The 26,507-nt window shown below is 35.3% G+C and overlaps 2 protein-coding genes across 2 annotated transcripts in view; both read right to left on the minus strand.

The window, feature by feature from the left end:
* The window catches only part of atg7 (ATG7 autophagy related 7 homolog (S. cerevisiae)), a 95,481-nt gene extending 90,437 nt beyond the window's left edge, over positions 1-5,044 (minus strand). The window contains exons 1-3 of the mRNA XM_056468103.1: positions 4,465-5,044; positions 1,945-2,116; positions 159-213 (exon numbers count right to left, since the gene is read on the minus strand). Coding sequence (XP_056324078.1) covers positions 159-213; positions 1,945-2,089 — 200 coding nt within the window. The 5' untranslated portion in view covers positions 2,090-2,116; positions 4,465-5,044. The remainder of the gene's footprint in view (positions 1-158; positions 214-1,944; positions 2,117-4,464) is intronic.
* An 8,465-nt stretch (positions 5,045-13,509) lies between these two features.
* On the minus strand, positions 13,510-15,117 carry hrh1 (histamine receptor H1). Its single transcript, XM_056467705.1, has one exon. The coding sequence runs from the start codon at positions 15,115-15,117 to the stop codon at positions 13,510-13,512; it is 1,608 nt and encodes a 535-aa protein (XP_056323680.1).
* Positions 15,118-26,507: the final 11,390 nt, after the last annotated feature.

A 26,507-nucleotide genomic window follows, 5' to 3' on the forward strand; every position in this document is an offset into this window, starting at 1 on the left:
CATAAACGTTAAATTAATCCTACTGAAACCGCCCTCAAGGACTTCACTGGCAGAGAAAAATCATTAATTTCACAAGTAACAGACGTGACATTGAGGCAGATCTCCAGGCTTTCAGAATAACTAACTATATTACATGCTTTAATTACGTAAAAACTTACGCATCGAATGCACTGAACTCCAGTGTCAAGCGCGCCGGCAGACCAACAGCATCACCTGCAATTATAACATAACATTTGCATTATATTACAGTTAAAAGATGCATTAAGAGCTCTCAGATGTATATGTTAGGAAATAAATTACTGCTAAAAGATACTGTATAGTTACTGTAGACACAAACTGATTAAAGCTCATGTGTAATTTGCATTATTTAATATTGCAATAGGGGGGAATAAAAAATAAATAAATAAAATAAAATACCTTCCTAGGAAATGTATACCAATTTAAAAAATTCCCAACTGCTGATGAATGTTTTTCATAGTATTTAATGTTTTTTTTTTCTGGAGAAAGGTTAGTTTAGTTTAGGGAGGAAATACAATAAGAAAATTAATTAAATTAAAACAGTATTTTCTATTATTATTACTTTTTTGGGAAAATGTTTATTTTAGTTTAGTGGAAAAAATAAAAAACAATAAAATAAAATACCTTCCTAGGAAATGTATACCAATTTTAAAAATTCCCAACTGCTGTTTAATGTTTTTCATAGTATTTAATGTTTTTTTCTGGAGAAATGTTAGTTTAGTTTAGGGGGGAAATACAATAACAAAATTAATTAAATTAAAAAAAAAAATTCACAGTATTTTCTATTATTATTACTTTTTTGGGAAAAATGTTTATTTTAGTTTAGTGGAAAAAATAAAAAACAATAAAATAAAATAACAAAAAATTTAATTAAAAAAAATTAATTAAAACATTTTATCAAAAATTCAATTCAATTAAAATAAACTAAATTTAGTAAAAAAAAATTCACACTACTTTCTATTATTAATACTTTTATAGAGAAGTTTTATTCTTATTTTATAGTCAAAAATAAAATAAAATAACAATAAAATAAAATAGAATAAAATAACAAAAATTAAATTAAATAAAAAAATTAAAGCAGGTAAGGTTATTATAGCTGTTTAAAGTGCAGCTTAATTTTTTCACATCCTTTTCTATTATTATTTCATTATTTGAAGAATTTTTATTTTAGTTTAGTAGGAAAAAAATTAAAAAAAATAAAGAACTGATATAAAAAAGATAAAAAATTAAATTAAATTAAAGCAAGTAAGGTTAATATTGCTGTTAAATTAATGTTTTTTTTTTACATTATTTTATATTATTATAGTGAAAAAATAAAATAAAATAAATAATTTAAAAAAAAAAAACAATTTAAACTGCTGATTAATGTTTTTCATAGTATTTCTTTTTTTTTTGTCCTGGAGAAAATTATTTTAGTTTTTAGAAAATTGTATAAATAAATAAATAAATAAATAAATTAATGAATTAATTGATTAATAAATAAATAAAATAAATTAACGCAAAATTAAAGCAGCTAATGTCAATATTATTAGCGCCCTTACATATTTATTTTTTTATTTTTAAATTTATTTATTTTTCTTTTCCAACAAACCACTGTTGTCCAATGACTTGCTTAATTAACCTAATCAAGTTAAGCCTTTAAATGTCACTAAGCTGAATACTAGCCTCTTGAAAAATATCCAGTCAAATATTATGTGCTGTCATCATGGCACAGACTGATTAAGTAATTAGCTATAAGAAAATAGTTAATAAAACTATTTTTAAAATCTTCTTTAAGGTAAACATTACATAGAAAATATTAGAACAAAAAATTTAATTTCACTAGAGGCTGAATAATTTTAAGTGATAAATGAATAAACACACTGTCTCATCCAGCTCTAAATGGCTGCTGTCGAGCTGCACGTTCATCACGTTCTCCAAACTCACCGTTATAGTAATATCCCTTGATGCTTTTAGGACTTTCGTCTAAGCGGTACTCATTGAGTTTCTTTTGTGTGAGCTGATGCCAGAATCCGGCCTCCAGAGCACTGCAGAATGGAGCGAACTGAAGCTTCAGACTGGATTCAGCCATCGAGATGATGTTAGGGGTACTCACACACTGATGAAAACACAACGTCACACATTAATGCAAACACAACAACACTTTAAATTAGTCATAATATAACTAGGCATGGGAGGATAACTGGTTTTAAGGTTTATCACAGTTTGGCAAAGTCAAGGTTTTAAAACCTCTCATTGTCTATATTCATGACAACATTGGTAGTAATAAATATTCAGTGCATAATTTTCAATCAATGCACAGTTTCGTAATAAACACAGCATTATACAAAAATAAAAACATTCAAATAACAACAATACTGATAAAAAGTTATAGAAGATATTTCAATTTAGTCAATGATAAATTAACAGAAATTCTTCCAGGAGACAACTGTTTAGAAAAAAAAATCCCAAAAATATTAAAATATTATGAATCCCATAAAATATTTCCTGAATAAAAACATTCTCTAATATAATTTAATAATATACATTACTTTAAAATATGTTTTATTTCAAACTATTAAATATATACAACATATAAGTCAATATTCTTACACTAAAAGGTTTTAATAGAGTATAAAAAGCCATTTTTGTAGAGCTGAGGATTAATAAATAAATTTGTATATATATATATATATATGCATGTAGTTACTTTGTTCTTCGCTAATAAAAAAAAATGACAGAATAGTAATTTTTGGGTGAGCTGTCACTCATATATTAAAGTTTGACCTTAAAATAATAATTATCATCTGAAAACTTAATTATTAGTCATTATTCCTCAAAAAACAAAAAGGATTTTTCCATTTGACAACTAAATTTTCATAATTTCACATCACATTTAGTATCATTACTAGTGAAGCATTGTTTTGTTTGTTTATGTGATTTGTACATTTTGGTTTATACTGTGTGTGTGTGTGTGTGTGTGTGTGTGTGTGTGCGTGTGTGTGTGCGTGTGCGTGTGTGTGTGTGTGTGTGTGTGTGTGTGTGTGTGTGTGTGTGTGTGTTTTTTTTTAATGAAGCACTTTGGGCAATGCGAGTTGTATTAAATTATGCTATACAGATAATAAAGCAAAACAAACTTATTGTTTGATATACATTAATGAGTACAGCTAAGAATAAGTGTGTTTGTTACATTCTGACATATAGCAGGGGAAATAAGTATTAAACACGTCACTATTTTTCCTCAGACAACATATCTCCAAAGGTGCCATTGATATCAAAAGTTTCCCCAGATGTTGGTAACAATCAAGGAAATCCATATATGCAAAGAAAACAAATCTAATTAGTTCACAAATGAAGTTCTGTGTAATAAAATGAAATGACCAGAGGGAAAAAGTATTGAACACATGAAGGAAGGCAGGTGTATTTGGGCAGTGAAAGCCCAGACAGCAGCTGAAATCTCTCAGTAGTTCTTCAGCAACCCTCTGCCCTTCCTCAGTGTAAATGAATATCAGCTGCCTCAGTCCAACATCTACATTAGCAGGAGGATGAAGATGAAACCAGGGTGGACATTTCAGCAAGACACTGATCTAAAACACAGCCGAGGAGACTCTCAGATGCTTTCAGAGAAAGAAAATCAAGCTGTAGAATGTCCCAGCCAATCACCTGATGCCAATCCAATAGAGAATACAAAAAAGCTCAGTTTGAAACCCACAGAACCATCAGGATCAGGATCATGTGACTTCATTCTCCAAATGAAAGGCGTCTTTAAGACGTGTTGAATACTTATTTCCCCCACTGTATATCAGTTATCTAAAGGCTATAAATTATATAAAGGTGGATATTTTATACCAATATTTTTATTTTAAATCGACATTTTTAAAAAGTAATTTAAAGTCATTTGAAACACTAAAGTTGAAGATTTATTCACATTTAATGTGCTGTCTGTGTTTGTAACAATCACTTTTCTTAATTTAATTTGAAGCAGATGATTAAATCTCGTCTTTGAGTCGTATATCAAGATAAAAGCATTAAAAGCAATAAATAAATTATTTGAAAACAGTAAAATCCTCTCGTTAAATATTCACCTCAAACCTGCTATTGTTTTTTCATTAATATAGTCATTTTGTGATAGTTGATTTGTGGAAGTGTGTTAGTTTTGAAGACGCGCTTCCCCTTTTCACCTCAGAAAGTTTGTTGTCCAAATTATTCATTAAAGTATTTAAGCACAAACATCTACCAAACATATTAATGTTATATCAACGTAATAAAATTAAAATCTGCGTTCTTTAGTGCTGTAATATCAGCCAACGTTACTGTCTGCTTCGGTAAATCCGTCGTCTCGAAAACAAAGCTAACATTTCAGTGAAAGACACAGTATCGGACATGTTCTCTGTCATAATTATACTCATATTAGGGATAAATTCAGAGTAAAAGCAGCAATAAAGACATGACAGAAACATCACTTACCAGTCAAACACTTCCTTGTTGGCGTCATGTGACCACAGGCATGCTTCACGCATGCGCAGTTGTTTTGTTTTGGAATATGAACAGCTATCGTTTCGCAAATAATTAAATAAGCGATTAAGCTACAGAACTAAAGACGTGGTGAAGTTTTCTTTGAACTAATTTTCGAATTAGAAATGCTGTCTTCAACGTGTTGACATCTTTACAAATGCTGTCAGAGTTAACGGTGTTAGCACACACACACACCCGCGCGTTTACTATAATGGTGTTTAATTATAAACGCGATCATAAACGATGTGCAAATATAGTTAAATCACGTTGATTAGTCGTTCAATTGTTTAAGTGTGTGTCGCGTTCTCTTGTGTTGTTTCTGAAAGAGTCCAATAAGAGTCTTATGGTGCCAAAACCATCGAATAAAAGGCAAAACCCCAAAAGAAAAGGAAAACGCACACAAGCAGACAAGAGAAGACTGATAAAAACCTATAAACGCTGTTCCTTTTCATTTTAACCCTCTGAAGGCGAATCAGCTGATCTTTGAGGTGTGAAACGACAGTGAACCAGCCTGAAAATCCAGCTGAGCTGCTGTTTTTAATATACCACACATCTACTGAAGCGTCAGCCCTCTAGAGTCCTGGACATCTTATAGCTCTTTTACATTAAAGACTGTCTTAATTTAGGGAATTTAATAAAAGTCACCCTATTTAGATGAATGCGTTTTTAAGAAGATAAATGGCATGTTAGTGTATCTGGAAAGTAAATCCATCAACCTCCACTCTTAGATGAGTTGTTATTATTATTATAAAAAACTTTTAGCTATTTAAAACAATAAAGCAACATAATAATAGGACACACTTCATAGTTTGGATTTATGTAAGGGATTGTGTACATTACAGCCGGTTATTATCAGGAAATAAAGCCTGAAGTGTTCATCAGCGACTGAAGGGATTTATTCTGCAACAACCAGCTGCATGAACATTATTGCAATTAATCATTGCAATTAAACTAAAGATACAAACATTGATGTGACCATCTATTTACAGCACTACCACTGGATTGCAAATCTCAGTTTTAAAATTAAACAGTATAGCCTCTTTCTTCGATTTAAAGTTTGTTTTATAAGTCATCTTTGAGAATAATTTGCTGAAATAACCAATTAGAGGTAAACATACATTCAATATTCCTCAAAATACTCAAAACTTAAGTAAGTTTGATTATTGAAATAGATATAATTGAATTAAATTAAAAAATTAGTTCACTAAAGCATTTAATATATAAACAAATATTAAGAAAAAGAGGCATCATTGTGGAAAAAAATATCTCATCATTTATTTATTACATTTGAACAAAAACTTTGAGTCCAAATTTGCCAGTGGTATGAACAATTTCAGGCTATATATATATATATATATATATATATATATATATATATATATATATATATATATATATATATATATATATATATATATATATATATATATATATATATATAGACTGTATATATACTGTGTGTGTGTGTGTGTTTGTGTGTGTGTGTGTGTGTGTGTGTGTTGTTTGTGTATGTATGTACTTATGTATGTACGTACGTACGTACGTACGTATATATATATATATATATATATATATATATATATATATATATATATATATATATATATATATATATATTTATATATATACATATATAGCCTGAAATTGTATATATATATATATATACACACACACACACAATTGTTTTATATAACTAACATTAAGCCTTTGTAGTCAGGTTCATCATCCCCTCATATCTCATTAAATGAGTGTGGTTTCAATCATCACTGTTTCGTCAATTAAATATTTTTATTAAGAACAAAATTGAGAACAAATGAACTGCAATCATCCAGGTGATGTATACAGACAGTTTGTGCATAGTATACTGTACATACACCATCCAGCTTTCATTTAGACACTAAAATATCTGATTATCCAGTTCTTTAATGTTAATATAGCTGAACAAACTGAACCTGTTTGTGGGTAAGGTCTAGATGGGATACAGCTGCGGCTACTCACAGCAATATAGCATAATTTGCACAACTGTGTAATTTTTCACACTGTACAACAATGATTTATACATTACATTACTGAGTGTTGAGTTTAGGGCTGGTGAAGACATTAATAAAATATAATTTAATGGGTAATTTAATAAATAATATGAATAATACTCTATATATTTACTCTTTTTACATTACAGTGAGGGTTGGGGTATAGGGGTAGACATTAATAATATACAATTAATGGATAATTTAATAAATAGTATGAATTATTCTTTCTGGTTAACTTCTGGCTGCAGCTGTATCCATTCTAGCAAGTGTTTGTGTGCTGCGCTCTCTGATGTCATGTGCATTAACTCCCACCAAATGCTTTCTTAAAGGGACAGTATAGGCCAACCCCAAAATAAAATGCTGTTATCATTTACTCATCATCCAGTTTTTCCAAACCTGTTTGAGTTTCTTTCTTTTGTTAAACACAAAGGAAGATATACTGAAGAATGCTGAAAAAAAAAAAACAGCCATTGACTGCCATAGTCCATGTTTTGGACATACTATGGCTGTCAGTGGCTGTCTTTCTTCAGAATATCTTGTTTTGTGTTCAACAGAAGAAAGAAATTCACAAAAGTTCAGAACCACTTGAGTGTGAGTAAATAATGAGGAATTAATTTCATTTTTGGGTGAACTGTCCCTTTAATGAAACTGTCTGTAAATTACATACACATTTCACATTTAATTAACACACAATATTCTGCTTCAAACACACCAAATCCACATTTTACTAACCATACATCACTTTCAGTGTCAATGTATACATTAACTACAGTATTACCATAGTGAACAGAAGTAAAACTGCAGCATATAGAAGGTTAACTGCAGTAAAACCAAGTACACCTGCAAACTTGTAATAATGAAGTTTAGTTCAGCTACAGCACAGTAGGCTATACTGTAGAATCTGGAGTACTGATGAAGTAAAAAGAGCTAAACAGACTGTCAATAAAGTATACAGTACAACTGCAGTGGAGTGATATTGAAATGCATGTTGACTGCACTTTTACTGCTGTTATACTGTACAGTGTATGTGTTGTAGTATTGCAGCTGTATTGCAGTATTTACTGCGGTTGTATTGTGGTAATACTTTAGTTAAAGTGCTGTAATACTGCAGTTTTAATTTATTATCACCTAAATAACATTAGCCTTCCATCTTATGGATAATTTCCATTGAGTGGTATGGTTTGGAACAATACAGAACGGTGTGCATTTACTTCCAATTTCACTGTCAGAAGTACCAAAATAGCGAACAGTACCATACTAGGTTTTTTTAGGGCTCTTTTGTAAGGTTGTCTAACACAGTACGGTATTAATGGGTGGATTTAGACTCAATAGTGATGGGAGAAACTAAGCTTTTCAAAGCTTCATTACAATTGAATCGACTGCTTCACCAAATGATTCAGTAATTTGAAGCTTTGAAACACCTCATGTTGGCGACACCTGCTGGTCAAAACCATGCAAATGCAACAAAAGACAATGCAAATATTGCAGTTAGCAAATATCGCTAACTTTATTTAAAGTATAACCTATAAATCCGTTTAGCTTGTCGCAACATCTACAAACTCGTAAAACTGATCCAAGATCTGTAAAAACATGTTCAGTGATTCGCCACTAGAGGGCAATCTTAATGAAGCTGCATGATCTATGTTTACTTTACTGTATCATATAGATCAGGGGTGTCAAACTCAGTGCGTGGAGGGCATAGTTTAGTTGCATAGTTTAGTTGCAACTCTAATCCAAAACAATGACCTGTAGGCTTCAAACAAGACTGAAGGACTCGATTAGTTTAATCAGGTGCGTTTAATTAGGGTTGATACTGAACTGTGCAGAGCAGCGGCTCTTGAGGAACTGAGTTCCTAAATCACCCTCTAGTGGAGAAACTATGAATTATTTAACAGTTGTTGTTTTATGAAATAAGTTTACTTTTGTTGCGTTTACATAGTTTTGACCAGCATGTGCTGTTTCGAGCAATGCGAAACAGTGAATCATTAATGGGCTCTAAGCACTGCTTGAGTTTTAAAGCCGACGATAAACTTCCGGTGAAAGCTTAAGGTGACTATTTTCAATTTCACAAGGTTGTTTTTACAGCATCGATGTAATGTAATTACAATACATTCAGTTAAATAGACTTAAGCATTCATTAAGTTGTTTCAAGCGTAAAACGATATGAAAGACCAACACAATCTCACGGCAATTCGTAACTTTTTGATTTACTGGCTAATTCGTACAAATTCGTACGATTTAATTCGTACAATTTAGTACAGTTTGCTCATCCCACAATGACAGTTGGGTTTAGGGGTGGGGTTAGGTGCCACGCCTCCTTTTTAAAATCGTACAATTTCGTACGACTGAACTCGTACGAATTAGCCACTAAACTGACAAAACGTAAAATACTAACGTTTTCTCGTGAGATCAGGCTAGAAAGACTGTTGTAACCACTAACGCAGTCATTAGCAACAGGCTAGAGCAGAAACTCCATTGAAAACAATAGGGTAAGATAGACTGTCATATTTTAAAGACGTGGCGGGGGTGAAATGGAATTTAATGCAGTGCTTCTTGTCCGATCTGAGACCCACTTCATATCGTATATCTAACAGGTCGTAAAGATTGCAGATTTTTTTTAAATCTGATCTTAAACGTGACAATTTTGTAATGAAAAGACAGTTTACGGGAAGCCCTTGAGCTGCCTGGCTGAAAATTAAAATTCCTGAAAAGCTTTGTTTCTCTCATAACTATTGTTTACAGCAGAGATGCCCAAAGTAGGGCCCGTGGGCCAAAGTTGATTTGGCCCACCATCCCATCTGAAAAAAGAGAGAATGATGGGGATGTAGTTGGGGCGAATGCCTTTGACAGAGATCATTATTGCAATTTTAATGTAATGCTTTGTTTCTTGGTTTTATTGCTGAGCTACAACTGAAATGAAATGATTCAATTAAATGTTGTAAATGAATCAGACTTTTAAAATAAAGCAAATCAAGGCAGACGCAGATTGACAAGTGTTTTCAGCATTGAACTCCATTGTGTTATAGATGAGATTGTTTATGTCTTTACTGTAATAATAAGTTCATTGTCAAATGTTTAAAATGACACTGCATTAGTTAATATAATTTAAAGCCAATTTTTCATGTTATTTTTAAATATTAGCAAATAAATGAGGAAATAACCCATACTGTTATATGATATGATATATTCGGTTTGGCGTATATTCAGCCCACACCCCTCAATCAAGTTTGGTTTTTGGTTTTTATAAGAAAAAGTTTGGGCACCCCTGATTTACAGGGTTGTTTCACTTGTTGCGTCTAGAAAGCACAAGCAGCGCTGCTTTCTCTTGTTGTGCATGTTAGCTATTCACCTACTGTACATTTAAAATAATGAACTTGATTGCACAGAAGATATGACATGAAGGGCCCGCATGGCTTTCTTTGAGGTATGAACGTAGTTTTTTCCTCATACACCATGCCATAGTGTCATGCAAGTAAAGATGATATTGGCAGTAGAAATGCAAGCCTAATTAAGGTGAATTATACCAAATTGTACTGTATTATCCTATACCACAGTGTACCGCTCAGTGGAAATGAGGCATAATATACTGATATACAGCAAATGCATTTTACACAAGTTAATAAAACACTGCAGTATTCCATTAAAAAATGGCAGTGATCTTTTATAAGGGTCGTGGTTGGTCCATTTAGAGTTGTAAATATATATATCAGATCTAAATCTTCCTAAAAGCACACACACCAGGGGTGCGTCTCAATCAGCTCCTTAGCTGTGGATCAGAAGGTTGTGTATATCAATTTGAGCACTGATAAGTGCACTGATGAGCTTGGTTCACTAGACACTATATGTTTCCATCCATCTTTGTTTTAGGGACATTGCATTAATGCATCGTTATATTGATGCAGATGTCAAATGTTGTTGAGCTGATTATAAAAGGCCTCCGTCAGTCCGTCATCACAGTGCTTCAGTATTTTTCTTCTTCTTCTATTATTATTATCACTCCAGAACTGTCTTGAGCATCTGTCTGTGCTCTCGTCTCACACCTCCAAAAGCCACCGCATTCACCGCGTTCGTTGATTTTCGTCTTCGTCTTCTGAGGCGCAGTTTATTTATTAGAGGAGAGAAAACAAATGCCAACACTGCATCAAACTACACTTCTCTCAGCAATATTGATCAGTTTATCAGGATGATTTTCTTCTCTTTAGTGTCTCATTGAATATAAATACAGCCTTTTTTTTCTTGCAAATGCAATTTATTTTATGCAATATTCCAGTTTTGTGCATACATTTAATCCACGTCTTTGGATGGAAACACAGCTAATGGGACACTGAGCCCCATGACATGAGAAAATCCTCATGATACAAAACTGTAATCTGGATAACAGCAGAACTGATATTTTCTTTCACATATAAAGTTTTTAAAGGTAAATTATAGATGAATAATTGGATTCTTTCACATACCAGCAACATTTCAACCATTAATCCTTTGCATGATTGCCCTGTCTCACCCTTTTCTCCCATGGTTAAATATAAATAAATAACCTTTTGTTTTTTAAAAAGTAAATTATTTGTTATTTTGCTTGGTGGATTGGTGATTCTTGCTTCTTCAAAATATACGCTTCAGAATAAATCCAACACCATTATCCAGTAAGAAGATAAAATGTAAAACTACTCTGACTGTGTTTGTTTGACAGAAAAAAAAGCCATATACACAGAGGACAGCTTGAGAGAGAGCAAATGATGGGGTAATTTGAACTACTCCTTTAACACATCTGACTCCCTGATCAGTGCTGAACAAGGGAGCTGATTGAGACACAGCCCGGCTCTGTACTGAATACATTTATCATATAATATCATACAATCTGATGCAGATTGCAGACGTGTCGAGCTGACACTCGGCGATAAATAATAAGATTGCTCTGTACTTTCAAGATCACAAGAATGGCAGATGCACAGAACTACCAGTGAGTCACAAGAAACACTTACGGTCGAAGGCAAAATTACTCGCCCTCCTGTGAAATTGTACGACTTTTTCAGCTATTTCAGATGCTTCAGTGCTGTTTAACAGAGCATTTTCACACTATTTCATGACAACATTACATGACAAAACATGACAAAACCTTTTGTTTCTTTTAGTTTAGCTTGAATAAACACAGTTTTCACATTTAAACTAAATATTATATACTCTAAAATATTTTTAGTCAATATTATTAACCCCCTTAATATATATATATATATATATATATATATATATATATATATATATATATATATATATATTTGTTCTGTTGGCTAAGGAACAAACCACTCTTGTCCAATGACTTGCATAATTTATTAACATAATTCATTCATTAATTATCAAGCAAACTGCAAGTTGCAGTAAGTTTGACACCCAGTGGTTGAACTAAGTATTGCATTTTCACTCAGCTCCTCCTCTGATGAGTCCACGCAAGCGTAGGTTGCCAGATTGACGTGCGTCTGCCTGACTATTGAGCCCAAAGGGTGATTTAAACCATTATCTAACTGAGAGCAATGACACGTGATAGAAGAAATATTATCCATCCTTAAAGTTGCTTTTGCCCTAACCCACTCTGAATCTGCGTCTCATTTCGGAGTCTGCTACTGTCCACCGGAGGTAGCATTTCGGTCACGGGCGCATGCTTTAAGAGAGCCTTCCTGACTGAATGAATGAAATATGTTGTTTTCCACCAAGGCAACCCAGGGTGCTGAAATATAATTGGCTAAACTGGCATTGGGCGAGATAAAGAGACCAAAACAAAGATGCACAAATATCAGCCGAGGCTTGAACCAGCAGCCTTCTTGCTGTGAGGCGACAGCACTACCCATTCCGCCACAGCGTGACCCCGGGTACTGTTAATCATCAAATTACATTCATATTCATTTTTTAGCTTTAAAGGTCGAGTGAAATTAAAATAGCATTTCCTTAGATGTTTCCTAGTGTGGTACAAATCCAGGGGCACAGCAACCAGGCGGACGGTGGGCATACATCCCCCTCACTTTTTGAAACAGACCATTTAGAAACAGGTGATTAAGAAGGTAAACCTTTAGATTTCATACAGCTGCCCCCCTTCCCCCACTTCTAAAATGTCCGCTTCACCTTAATGACAAAATTCACATTTAGAAGAAATACTTTCACATCACCTCATACTTTCAGTTTCTCCTCAAATCTTCTGACCAATCGAATGCTCTCTAGGGTCTTACATGCCCCACCCCTTCTCACTGGCAGAGCGGTGATGAAACAAAATGCTATTGGCTGTTTTTTTATAAAGGGGAGAAGCTAAGCTATGCCCCGCCCTCTCTGCGTTTTCAGTTGAGATTACGTCAAACATCGAATAAAAAAAGCACATTTTAAAGCACTTCACGGGACCTTTAAGATATTTAGATTAAGATTTTTATTTAGTTCATCAACAGAGAATCAGTAAATAGTGCTGTTCCACCTAGCCTGCTTCTCTGAAGTTGCTTTTGTTTTCACATTGGTTCATTTTTGAACAATGACAGCCTGTGACAACCTATTTGAACAATGACAGCTCCCTATATTGTTTACTACTACTCTGAAATAGTATGCAAGTATGGCTTTATAATAAGTGTAATCCCTGCACGCCGCCGGCCAAACACTAAGAAGAGTCGCTTTAGGACAGCATGTGAGAGAGGGTTGTGCTGTCATCTTTACGGTGCGAGCGTTCGTGTTTCAGGAGGCGTGGCTTTGGACGGCAGGGGAGGGACTGTGTTTCAAAGATATTATGCTAACCGGTTAGCATTGTGGCAGATTTCCTACTACACCTTTAACTTGAGTGTAGCTTCAATGTTACGTAGCCTCGCCACAGCTCTGTGGTAAACAGCACTTGGAATTTTTTTGATTTTAATTAAAATTTCAGAGCAAGGCAAATATTTTAGCCTTCGACTGTAAAAAAAAAAGCACCACACGATCACACAATCACACACGTTTAACTCTATCTACTCATATGAAAGATCTTCTTGAACACTCTTTTGAAGTTTTCATTGCACAGCGGGTAAATGAAGGGATTGAGCGTGGAGTTGATGTAACCCAGCCAGATGGTGAACATGTGGAGCTCGTGATGGACGCAGGTTTCGCACAGAGCCATGACCATGAACGTGATGAAATACGGGATCCAGCAAACCATGAAGACGCCGATGATAAACCCCAGCTGCCGCGCCGCTTTCCTCTCCTTGCGGATGCGCATGCTGTGAATGCTCTGCTTGGACTGTTCGCAAAGTTTCTGCCATGATTGTTTCGCAGGCAATGCATTGGAGGCGTCCAGCGGAGGGCTGTTTTCGGCCCACGGAGACGGCGGGGACGGTGGCGTACACAGAACTGCGGTGTAATTATGAATATCTACAGTCGGCGCGCTCTCGCAAATGTTCCCCACAGAATTGGGCACCAACACATTACAGTCGCTAACGTTTATAAACGTTTGGGGTTGCGCGGTATTCTCCGACTGCAGAAATGCCAGTGATAAAGATGGCCGCCCTTCTGCGACCGTTTCCCCGTCATCGCTTTGAAAGGAAATCTCAGAGTCTTGTGCGCTTTTCCTCATGCGTTTGGAAAGATTAAAAATGGCCTTTTTCTTATAACACATCTTCCTCTTTGGCTCAGATGTAACGTCTTCGGTGTTTTCTCGTGAGTTGTAAGGCTGCTCCAGACTGTATTGATCCAGCAATCCTTCGTTTTGAGAATAGGCGTTTAACCCCAAACTCTCCTTCTCGGAGGAGGCCTTCGTTATTTGTAGCTGCAATCCATTAGTTAGCGTATCCGTTGCTTCTGTTTTTAACGCAGGACCTGCATAGTTCTCCCACTCTCTGTAATGATCTCTCACTGCGATGAAGATCTGCGAGTAAAACACGAGCATTAGGAATGAAGGGATGTAGAAGTTGAGTATAGCGGTTAGCACTTTAAACCACGTCACAAAGCGGAAATCAGTATCGCATTGGTTTTCCAACTCCGTCTTCTTATCGACGCTAGCAAACATTCGCCATCCCAAAATAGGAATAGTCCAAGTCATAGACAGGAGCCATGCACTGCATATCAACAGTGTCGCTCGTCCTCGTGTGCGATATTTCAGATACTGTAACGGATGTCGAACAGAGCGATATCTATCCAAGCAAAGAATGAACAAGCTAAATATTGAAGCCGTGCTCGCCACATAGTCCATAACCAACCAAAACTGGCAGACAACGTGCCCCAGTTTCCACTGGTCCTCCAAAAGGTACACCAAATTCAGCGGCATCACGGTCGCGCCAACAATGAGGTCCGCTATTGAGAGGCTGACGATGTACAAATTCCCGACGGTATGCAGCGTACGCTCCTTTCTGACGGCGAATAACACCAGCAGGTTCATGATGACAGTGAGGAGAGACAACATCCCGAGGAAAATGCCCAGCACTGCGTTGTTGATGTGATGGTGGAGAGGTGCGGACGGGATCAGGAGAGTCGTGTTGTCGATTCTCTTGAACTGGCTGTTTGCGGTGGTGAGTATTGTAGTCGTCTCCATTGGGCGCTCCAAGGTGTCACATGATGTCAAAGTTGTTAGAAAGCACATAGTCACGTTGGGTTTTATAAGTCATATCCGGATGACGGCGCTTCTAAAAGAGAGGACCAAAGACAAGATGTGACTGTGGTGGTTTTACAGTTGCTATGGTAACACAACAACTACAGTGATTGATCTGTTGTGGTGATTCTACAGTTGCTATGGTAATACGACAACTACAGCGATTGATCTGTTGTGGTGATTCTAAAGTTGCTATGGTAACACAACAACTACAGTAATTGATCTGTTGTGTCGATTCTATAGTTGCTATGGTAACACAACAACTACAGCGATTGATCTGTTGTGGTTATTCTCCAGTTGCCATGGTTCCATAACAACTATATTGTATTTCATCTGTTGTGGTGATTCTACAGTTGCTATGGTAACACAACAACTATCATAATTGATCTTTTGTGGCAGTTCTAAAGTTGCTATGGTAATACAACAACTACAGTGATTAGTCTGTTGTGGTGATTCTACAGTTGTTGTGGTAACACGACAACTACAGTGATTGATCTGTTGTAATTCTACAGTTGCTATGGTAACATGACAAATACAGCAACTGATCTATTGTGGTGATTCTACAGTTGCTATGGGAACACAACAACAACAACAACAGTAATTTATCTGTTGTGGTGATTGTACAGTTGCTATGGTAACATGACAACTATAGTAAATATCTATTGTGGTGATTCTACTGTTGCCATGGTAACAACTATGGTAATTGATCTTTTGTTGTGGTTCTACAGTTACTATGGTAACACAACTATAGTAACTAATCTGTTGTGGTGGTTCAACAGTAGCTATGGTAACACAACAGCCATAATAATGGCTCTGCTGTAGTGATTCTACATTTGCTATAGTAACACAACAACTGCAGTCATTAATCTGTTGTGGTGATTCTACAGTTGCTATGGTAACACAACCACTACAGTAATTGATCTGTTGTGGTGATTCTACAGTTGCTATGGTAACACAACCACTACAGAAATTGATCTGTTGTGGCGATTCTACAGTTGCTATGGTAACACAACCACTACAGTAATTAATTTGTTGTGGCGATCCTATAGTAATATAAGCAAATGACCTAAAACTGTAGTTTTCTACAACTACAGGGTAAATTATATTACAATACACTACAATACAATACAATTATATTACAATACACCACAGTACACCACAGTTTACTATAGTAAAACTAAAGTATACTACAGCATATGTAAGAATGCAGAAGTATGATAAACATTTTATCTAATAAGAATAAAATGTGCATGAACTATGATGGAAACACATTTATCGAATAAATAACAGGCATCAAAAAAAGTCATGTGGGTTAGTTTGAGCAGATCATGTGTCAATAAAAATATGTGTGATGGAACGGAATTGACTAGGCTAAAGTTAGATTAATTAGGCAATAATAACGACTTAAAACTTACTTTAACTGCTTTATTAAAGCCGAATTAAAATAAATACAATAGGAAATATAATCTAACAGGAAATACTGTAAAAAAGCGCTCTATTAAACAACACCTGAGAATTATTTGAAAAAAAAATAAAATTTCATAGGAGGGCGAATAATTTTGCCTTCAACTCTAGATAAGAATAATTAGAAATTTGGACAAGAAACAAGATAAAACCTGAACTATTTTTTTTGCTGTAGTCTGAGTTGTCATCCACATATCTGAAAAGTCTCTCCGACAGCACAGACGCACGCAGCTTCATTACGCAGCAGGCTTAAGCTGAAGCCATGGATGTTCAGAAGATATGTGAGGCAAACATTGTCTTGTTGCTAAGAGAGATTTTTTCGATCTGAGCTTCGCCATAAATAACCCCCAGACCTCATCAAACCCCTCTGTGTGTGTGTCGTCTGCTTCTGTCTGGAGTTACAGCTGTCAATCATGCTGCGCGTCACCGCATATTACACAACTAATCTGTATGTACACATATTCATCAATCAAGTTTCAGGTTTGCATTCATATTTTTGGAGTTACTCCTGTCATCCATGCTGTGCGGAACTGCACACTACAGCTCAAACATGCACAAATATTCACCCTCCTTACGCTTTTAGTTTTGGATGCAACCATTGTAACATGATTTATGCATTGCTTATGGAATAAACAAGTATTCTTTTATTCATATTAAAATTGTATCAATAATTAATAAATCTATATTTTTTAAAATATAAAATTTTATTATATATTTTTGTATTTATTTATTAAAATTTTATTTTATATGGTGTATAATTTATAGACAAAATGTAATTTATTTAATTTATTGGGGTTTGTTCATATTTTACCCAAATATGTGTATTATTAATAATGGCAGATGCACAGATAATGTGCTAATATTAATAATGTTACACGTTATTAATAACCCTTCTAGAGTGTAACATTAATAAAGGACTCAAAATGGAGTATAATGCATATCGTCTAATGTTAGCTCATGTTGTATTTTATTTAATACTTTATTTTTCCAGGAAAACCCTCTTTTTCAAGAGTGTCTTGGATGAAGAAAGCAAATCAATATAAATATCAATAAATCAATATAAATTACAATTAAAATGAATACAGCCAATAATTATACCACCAAAACATATCAAGGCTGCAATTAAAATATAATATATGTGTATCAAATAAAAATCATAAGATTATGCAAGAAGATAAATACACTACAATTCATAGAGCAAGTAGACCTCAGCACTGGGATGTAAATCATGCAACTGAGATTTATGTTAATCAATTCAAGCTGATCAAATTAATCTCAAATTAATTAAGTGTTACTCACTTTTAATCCTGAACAGATCATTAGACTATGAAACATGCTGGGTTATTCCAATTAAAATAGGGTAAAATATGGACAAATACAAACGTAAATTGGGACCTGAACCAATAAATAAAAGATAAATATTTTAACTAAAATTAGATTGAAATAACTCTTTTTTTAGAGACCACAGTAATTAATCACAAAATGCTTTACATTGTGTTCAGTGTAAATAAAAGACATTAAAGAACCACTATGTCACCACAACACAGAATTATTCTACTTCAGTATCGCACATGAAGAAAATGAAGATCATGTCACGCACGGAATGACCCAGCAGAAGCGCACACGTATGCACCAAATATTTATGATTTCCAGTAAACTTGAGAGGCAAATGTTTACAGTTTTTGTTGTGTACTCCCAAAAACAGGAGTGCAATGATTGCTCAACAAGTTTTACATGGAGAAAAGCGCAGCTGGAGAGGAGAATTTCACCTGGATGTCGCAAAAACCTAACATATGCGTGAAATCACCTCAGTGCGCATCGTGGAAAACTATTTTGCGCGTAAAATTACCTCGATGCGCATCGGAAATCGTAATTTGAGCGTAAAATCGCCTCCTTGCGCATCACTGTAAACTAAGATGTGCGTAAAATATGCGTAAATTCAGCTCAGTGCGCCTCGCGGTAAACTAAAATGTGAGTAATATGTGCGTAAAATCACCTCGATGCTCTTCGCTGAACACTGAAACGTGCGCACAAAAGTGCGTAATATATTATTCTCATTCCGTTAACAGACAAACCGCTATTTGTTCAGAAGATTTCCGAAGTACAGGCGATGTACACTGTCTGCTGGGAAGCGCATCTTCACCCGACACCTGTGGAATGTCCGTCAAAGTCCAATAATCCATTATAAAGTCCGTCCACCGTTCACATATCAACTCACTGTCTTAACTGGTGATTTATTGCATCCTCTGACTGACATTACCGTGATTAGGTTATCATAATAAGCGCAAATGAGAACTTACCCTTCCGGTCGTGCGCGCGCGTGTGTTTGTGCGTGTGTTTGTGTGTGCGTGATCTTATCTCCACTGGACTGGACGCAGACTGACGCTTTGCTGCTCGGAGGAGACTCGTCTGTGTCTCAGTAATGTCTCATAGACGCGCGCACACACACGCACACACACACACACACACGCACACACGCACACGCATCCAAGAAACTCACTCCTCAGGTGGTGTCCATGCACGTTTTATTTTATTTTAAATGTATGAACATTTCTTTCTTTCTTTCTTTCTTTCTTTCTTTCTTTCTTTCTTTCTTTCTTTCTTTCTTTCTTTCTTTCTTTCTTTCTTTCTTTCTTTCTTTCTTTCCTTCTTTCTTTCTTTCTTTCTGCAATAACCAAACCACATTAAAACTGCTAAAAATGCTATGTGTTGTGGTAATTATATAGTTGCTATAGTGATTTAACAATGCACTAATATAAACAAATGACCCAGTACTGTAGTTTTCTTCAACTTTAGGGTCATTAGGGTCTAATGTAGTATACTTTGTGCTGATTTACCAAAATTTAAAATATCACCTAAATTAAAGCTCACAATACCAATAGAAAATCGATCCTATGGTCAGTAAAACATAAATAAATAAATAAATAAATAAATAAATAAATAAATAATAATAATTAAAAAATGTATAAAAAAATTATAATAAAATAAATAGCTAAAGTAATATTTATTAACACCAAGAGAAAAAAAGAACTCTTTATGAATGCATACATTAAAATGGAAATGATAACATGTGTTTTGTTCGCACAGGCAAGCAATTAAAACAATAAAATTGTTGTATATATTAAATAAAGCTTTACATGTTTAAAGTTATATGTTTAGTCCAGAATAGAATCAGTTTTTTTTGTAAACAGAACAATGACATGAAAACCAGAACATGCTCCAAATTTTTTCTCTTGTTCTCAAATGTATTTATTTTCTAGAAAGTTCCTCAGCCAGGTTTTTAGAAATCAAAACAAGAGTGTTCACTAATAGGATGTTAAGAGTCAAGACCTAGTGTACTTTAGCAAACTAGTGTGCAGGCTATTAATTAATATGTATTTGAGTTTTACAACCTTACCTTTTTATAACATACCTTTTCTATAAGTATACTAAAGTATGGTAACACAACATCTATAGTATTTAGTCTGTTGTGATTCTACAGTTGCTATGGTAACACAACATCTATAGTATTTAGTCTGTTGTGGCGATTCTATAATTGTTATGGTAACACAAAATCTATAGTATTTAGTTCTGTTGTGGTGATTCTACAGCTGCTATGGTAATACAACACCTGTAGTATCTAATATGTTGTGGTGATTCTACAGTTGCTATGGTAACAGAACACTTATAGTATTTAATCTGTTGTGGCGATTCTACAGTTGCTATGGTTACACAACATCTCTAGTATCTAATATGTTGTGGTGATTCTACAGTTGCTATGGTAACAGAACACCTATAGTATTTAATCTGTTGTGGTGATTCTACAGTTGCTATGGTAACATATTTAGTAATATAAACAAATTACCTAATACTGCAGTTTTCTACAACTCTATGGTATTTCATTCTATAATACACCACAGTTTACTATAGTAAAACTAAAGTATACTACAGTATTTATTAGTTTATCAGTTCACTATATTTAATACAACAGTATACTGGAGCATTCATTAACAAAGAGTTGTAAATATTATAATATATACAGTATAATACACTGTACTTTAATATGGTTCAAAGACATTATTGCATTTACTTTAAATTACCATTGAGCTTGTATTCAAGTTTGTTTGTTTTTAATCCTTCCAAAAACCAACTCAACTTGACAACACTTAATAATTTACTCCATTTTATCAAGTAAAAATCATTAAAATTAGGATGAATTTGTAACCTGTCAGTGTGACCATGATGAATGATTATATTAACATGATACATTTAATATATATACACAGTAAATGTCTATAAGCTTATCTAAAATATGTCTGTTATCATCAGGGAACCCAAATTCCAGAGATTTTCTGGTTGATTGATTTACTGATTTCAATAACAATCATATTTGTCCTCCAACCCACTTCTAAACAGCATGCCTTCAGTTTATTCTGTGCTCCAATTCATTCACTCCTTCAGGTGAACTTTATTAGTGGACTACTGTAGAGAGTATAGTGAATGAGGATATAGAGGGTGATTTTAGATACAGCCAGTGTGGATGAATTGGGAAAGCCTACTTCCTCATTAATGGACCGTTCTGTTGCTTAGTTACATCCATTGTCAATCATCTTGGCACCTCATCCACATTTCCTTCATATTTAATTTCCCATCATATTGGGGAAGGAGCAGCAGCAGGTTAATCTGCCATTGGTGAGTCCTTCATGCAGAGAAATCTCCTCAGGTGTTTGCATAAGTATGTATTCAGATGTTAATGACCAAACGCATCTTTACAAAAGCCCACATTGTTGTTACAGATGAAATGTGAAAATAAATAGTTTCCATTAGTTTAGATAATAATTAACAATCATTCAAATCTCTTTGCCTCCCCACTCAAATGTCACATCCGCCAAGGGAACCCAGGGTATCCTCGAACTGTATGCCTTAATATAATGTAAATTATGTATCTTAATGAGCAAATCAAAACAAAACAAAAAAAATCCACATTGTTTTATACATATTTTCGATTTTGGGGGGCCTCCATTAATTTCAATGATTTCAAATGGTTGCACCACTACTGATTCTCTATCAATTGCCAATGTGAAAAACAATAGCAACTGAAAAAACAAAATATTGATACAATGCCATAATGTGCGCTGTTTAAATCCCATCCCTTTATTGTCAGCTCCTCCCCTTCATTATAAGCTCCTCCCCTACACTAGTTGTCCATCCCCTTCAACATAAGCTTCTCCATTTCACTAGAAGCCCCTACCATTTATTATCATCTCCCTCCCTTCACTAGAAGCCCCTCCCCTTTATCATAATCTCCTCTCCTCCACTAGCAGCCCCTCCCGTTCATCAAAAGTCCCTCCCCTTTATCATCAGCTCCTCCTCTTCACTAGCAGCCCCTCTCCTTTTATAATCAGCTCCTCCCCTTCACCATCAGCCCCTCTCTTTTACTAGCAGCTCTTCCCCTTCACCATACTGTAAAAAATATACGATCAATTAGTCCTGACAGCATGCTTTAAAGTCACTTATTAAGCTAAGTCAATCATGTTCTAACTTAATTTCATAAGTTTTACATAATATAAGTTCAATGGACTCAAAGTTCACTTGATTCAGCTTAAAAATGTAAGCCAAACAGGATTTTTTACAGTGCAGTAGCTCCTCCCCTTCACCATCAGCCCCTCTCCTTTACTAGCAGCTCTCCCCTTCACCAGTAGCTCCTCCCCTTTACCGTCAGCCCCTCTCCTTCACAAGTAGCTCTTCCCCTTCACCCTCCCCATCATCAATAACCCCTTCCCTTAATCATCAGTTCCTCCCCTTCACTAGCAGCCCCTCTTCTTCACCAACAGCCTCTCCTGCTCACCAACAGCATCTCCCCTTTCACAATCAGCTCCTCCCCTTCAGTAAAAGCCCCTCCCCTTAATCATCAGCCCCTCCCCTTTCACTGGCAGACCCTTCTCTTCACCAGCAGCTTTTCCCTACACCAGTTGCCCCTCTCCTTTACCATCAGCAGCTCTTCCCTAAATCTAAATTCAAACGAAATCTGATTGAAACGAAGTTCGTTTGAGTTTGTTTCAGCAGTTCAAAACAGCTCAACATGGAATTGTTTGGGGGGAGTTTGTTTTAGTCCCAAACATCTTTGAGCTGCCATTGGTCTGTGCCGATTATGCAATCACTGGGCGTGTCCTGGAGCTCCGCCTTCTTCATTTTAAGGTCAATATTATTAGCCCCTTTAAGCTATATTTGTTTTCGATAGTCTACAGAACAAACCATCATTATACAATAACTTGCCTAATTAACCTAACCTGCCTAGTTAACCTAATTAACCTAGTTAAGCCTTTAAATGTCACCACGTGAGTACAGTGAAATCACGATGTACTTTTTTTGTAAGTATAGTATAAGTACACAGAATGTAAGTGTAGGTATAAGGGAACTAACAGTAATGCAACTAGATATGCAACACACAAAGTGCTGCATATGTAAAATTTATGGTGTACTTTTCTATAAAGGAACAAACGGTAATGTTTGGGTAATAAGAGAATAACAACAATATAGGTCGCACTTAATTTTGATGGTTCGTTTGTTGAATTAAGTTACATCGCATCTACAAGCCAACTAATTCTCATTAGATTATAAGTAGACTGTTAAATTGGGGTTAGGGTTAATGTAAGTTGACATGTACTTGCAAAGTTTCTTATAGTCAGTTAAATGTCTGTTGAATGTCTGTATCAACAGATATTAATCAGACAGTCTACTAATACTCAAATGGAGCATCAAAATAGTGTTACCCCAATATATTCAACAAGAACAGAACTTCATCAGTATACTGAATTTATGGTGTACTTTTCTTAAGTATTGTATACATATAAAGAATGCATGCAAGGGGGGTGACACAATGCAGCCTACAGACACCCACGTAAATACATTATTAATAGTACACTCATTCAGTGCCTGGGTTTTACAATACGGGGTGTTTGGTTAATAAACGGTTTACAACCTGTGAAATATGTAGTGTGACATATTTACAATGCAGCACAGTGGTGTCAGAAGGTTAAAACCAGTATCTCATCACTCAACCTTTACAAACTTGCTCTCAAATGAAGTACGAAAAATACAGTGTCTTTATTTGAAGTATAGCAGGTCCTTTAAGGGATAGTTCACCCAAAAACAGAAAGTTCTGTCATCATTTACTAGTCCAAAGCTTTAAAAGTGGATTTCTTTTGTAAAATATAAAAGAAGATACTTTTAAAAATGTTGTAAACCTGTCACTATTGACTTCAGTAGTATTTGTTTTTCAATGCAAGTCAATAATTACAAGTTTTGTCAAAATATATCTGCACTAGTGTTCAACAAAAGAAAGAAACTCATAGAGGTCCTTTTGAGAATCCGTAAATAGTGAGTAGATTTTTATTTTTGGGTGAACTGTCCCTTTAAGTTGTGTATTATAGGTGATGTGATAGGGTCTGTCAGAGATCTTCAGTAAATGTGCCGTTTAGCCCCTGCCGAAGCTCATGGTTTTTCTTAAATGACGGACCGTATTCACCGTAAATCAGCTCCTGGCCATTAATTTGTCATTGGAGCAGCAGCATTGAGACTAATAAACGGGATGTGTGCCCTGAATAGAAATGTCTCATCTGTCGAGGATACTTGTGTCTTGATTGTACAACCTTCACCCAGAGACGGGGCACACTAAATACCTCTTCTGCGGGTTAAGAAAATAGAGCCTGTAGTACAAGCCAATATAGCAAATGACACTTCAATCGCTCTCTCTGTGTGTGTCTGTGTATTGGACAGCAGAAGAGCATTAAAGACAAAGACGTCACTTTTATGCAGGGTTTAAAGCCAGTTGTGTGTCGGCAGCAGAAGTGTGAATATCTCCAGCCTCTAACAGTGAACATCAATTGTGTTTGTTCTAATCAGACTTGATCAAAACAGTCTGCAGAAACATTTGATTGACATTCTCCCTTTGTACGTGTCATCAGAGGGGGAAAGCCCCGCCCACTAGTGCCCATCTCTCCATCTCATTAGCATAAACAGCAGCCCTGAGTGAGAAGCAGCCGTCTGTCCATTAGCCATTAGAGTGTTTGAGCTGCTGAAGATAATGTCAGCATAGACTAAGAGGATTATAGATGTGGAGAAAACTGGAGTATTGGGTCGTTTGATTGCTATAGTCATAGCAACTGTACAATCCCCACAACAGATCAATTACTGTAGTGGTTTGTGTTAACATAGCAACTGTAGGATCACCACAACAGATCAGTTACTGTAGTGGTTGTGTTACCATAGCAACTGTAGAATCACCACAATAGATTAGTTACTGTAGTTGTTGTGTTACCATAGCAACTGTAGAATCACCACAACAGATCAATTACTGTTGTGGTTGTGTTACCATGGCAACTGTAGAATCACCACAGCAGATCAATTACTGTAGTGGTTGTGTTACCATAGCAACTGTAAAATCACCACAACAGATCAGTTTCTGTAGTAGTTGTGTTACCATAGCAACTGTAAAATCACCACAACAGATCAGTTTCTGTAGTAGTTGTGTTACCATAGCAACTGTAGAATCACCACAACAGATCAGTTACTGTAGTGGTTGTGTTACCATAGCAACTGTAGAATCACCACAACAGATTAGTTACTGTAGTTGTTGTGTTACCATAGCAACTGTAGAATCACCACAACAGATCAATTACTGTTGTGGTTGTGTTACCATAGCAACTGTAGAATCACCACATCAGATCAATTACTGTAGTGGTTGTGTTACCATAGCAACTGTAAAATCACCACAACAGATCAGTTTCTGTAGTAGTTGTGTTACCATAGCAACTGTAAAATCACCACAACAGATCAGTTTCTGTAGTAGTTGTGTTACCATAGTAACTGTAGAATCACCACAACAGATCAGTTACTGTAGTGGTTGTGTTACTATAGCAACTGTAGAATCACCACAACAGATTAGTTACTGTAGTTGTTGTGTTACCATAGCAACTGTAGAATCACCACAACAGATCAATTACTGTTGTGGTTGTGTTACCATAGCAACTGTAGAATCACCACAGCAGATCAGTTTCTGTAGTAGTTGTGTTACCATAGCATTTGTGTGAGACTGATGACGGCAGCGCGAGGAGAGAATAAGGTCAAATTTGCTGTCCTGTCCTATAGACGCTGCATTAGAAACCCCTTGCACAAGCGGTAATTCGTTTTTTGTAATTTGAAGCAAAGATGATATAATACATACAGAAATACATATAAATGTTCATATGTTTTTACAAAGAAATAAAAGTATTAAAAACTAAAGGATTTAGGATGCTGATGGGTGTTTAATGTGTCATAACAGGCTTGTGAAAAGGGTCCATAATTATTCATAATCAAGCATAACAATCCTAAAAAATTGTGTATATAAAGACATTGTAATGCATTATAATGACAGCTATGATAGTGTTTTTAATACTTATAAGTGATGCATTATTTTATACATGTTCAATTAACTAAATTAGTCGTAGTGTATGAGTGTGTGAGTGTGAATGAGTGTGTATGGGTGTTTCCCAGTAGTGGGTTGCAGCTGGAAGGGCATCTGCTGCGCAACACATATGCTGAAATAGTTGGCGGTTCATTCCGCTGTGGCTACCTCTAAAATAGAGACTAAGCCGAATGAAATTGAATAAATGAATTTCGCTTAGTTCATCACACACACACACACACACACACACACACACACACACACACACACACACACACACACACACACATATATATATATTGCTTGTTTGCTTCATGATTTATTGTAATCCTAATGACTGGGTTTGTTTAAATTAAAAGCTTGACTGATAACTCTAGATCCCTTTGTTTCTTCACTGTCAAACACGTATGACAATAAACAATTAAATCCTGTTACTCTTTTTTCACACAAATATCTTTAATTGCTCACTTGTGCACTTGAGTTTATGTTC

This window comes from Danio aesculapii, chromosome 11, assembly GCF_903798145.1.
Source record: "Danio aesculapii chromosome 11, fDanAes4.1, whole genome shotgun sequence".
In the NCBI taxonomy this organism is placed as follows: Eukaryota; Metazoa; Chordata; class Actinopteri; order Cypriniformes; family Danionidae; genus Danio; species Danio aesculapii.

Bases quoted from the DNA above. Each gene is read 5' to 3' on its own strand.
- hrh1 (XM_056467705.1), bottom strand. From the start codon at position 15,117: ATGTGCTTTCTAACAACTTTGACATCATGTGACACCTTGGAGCGCCCA.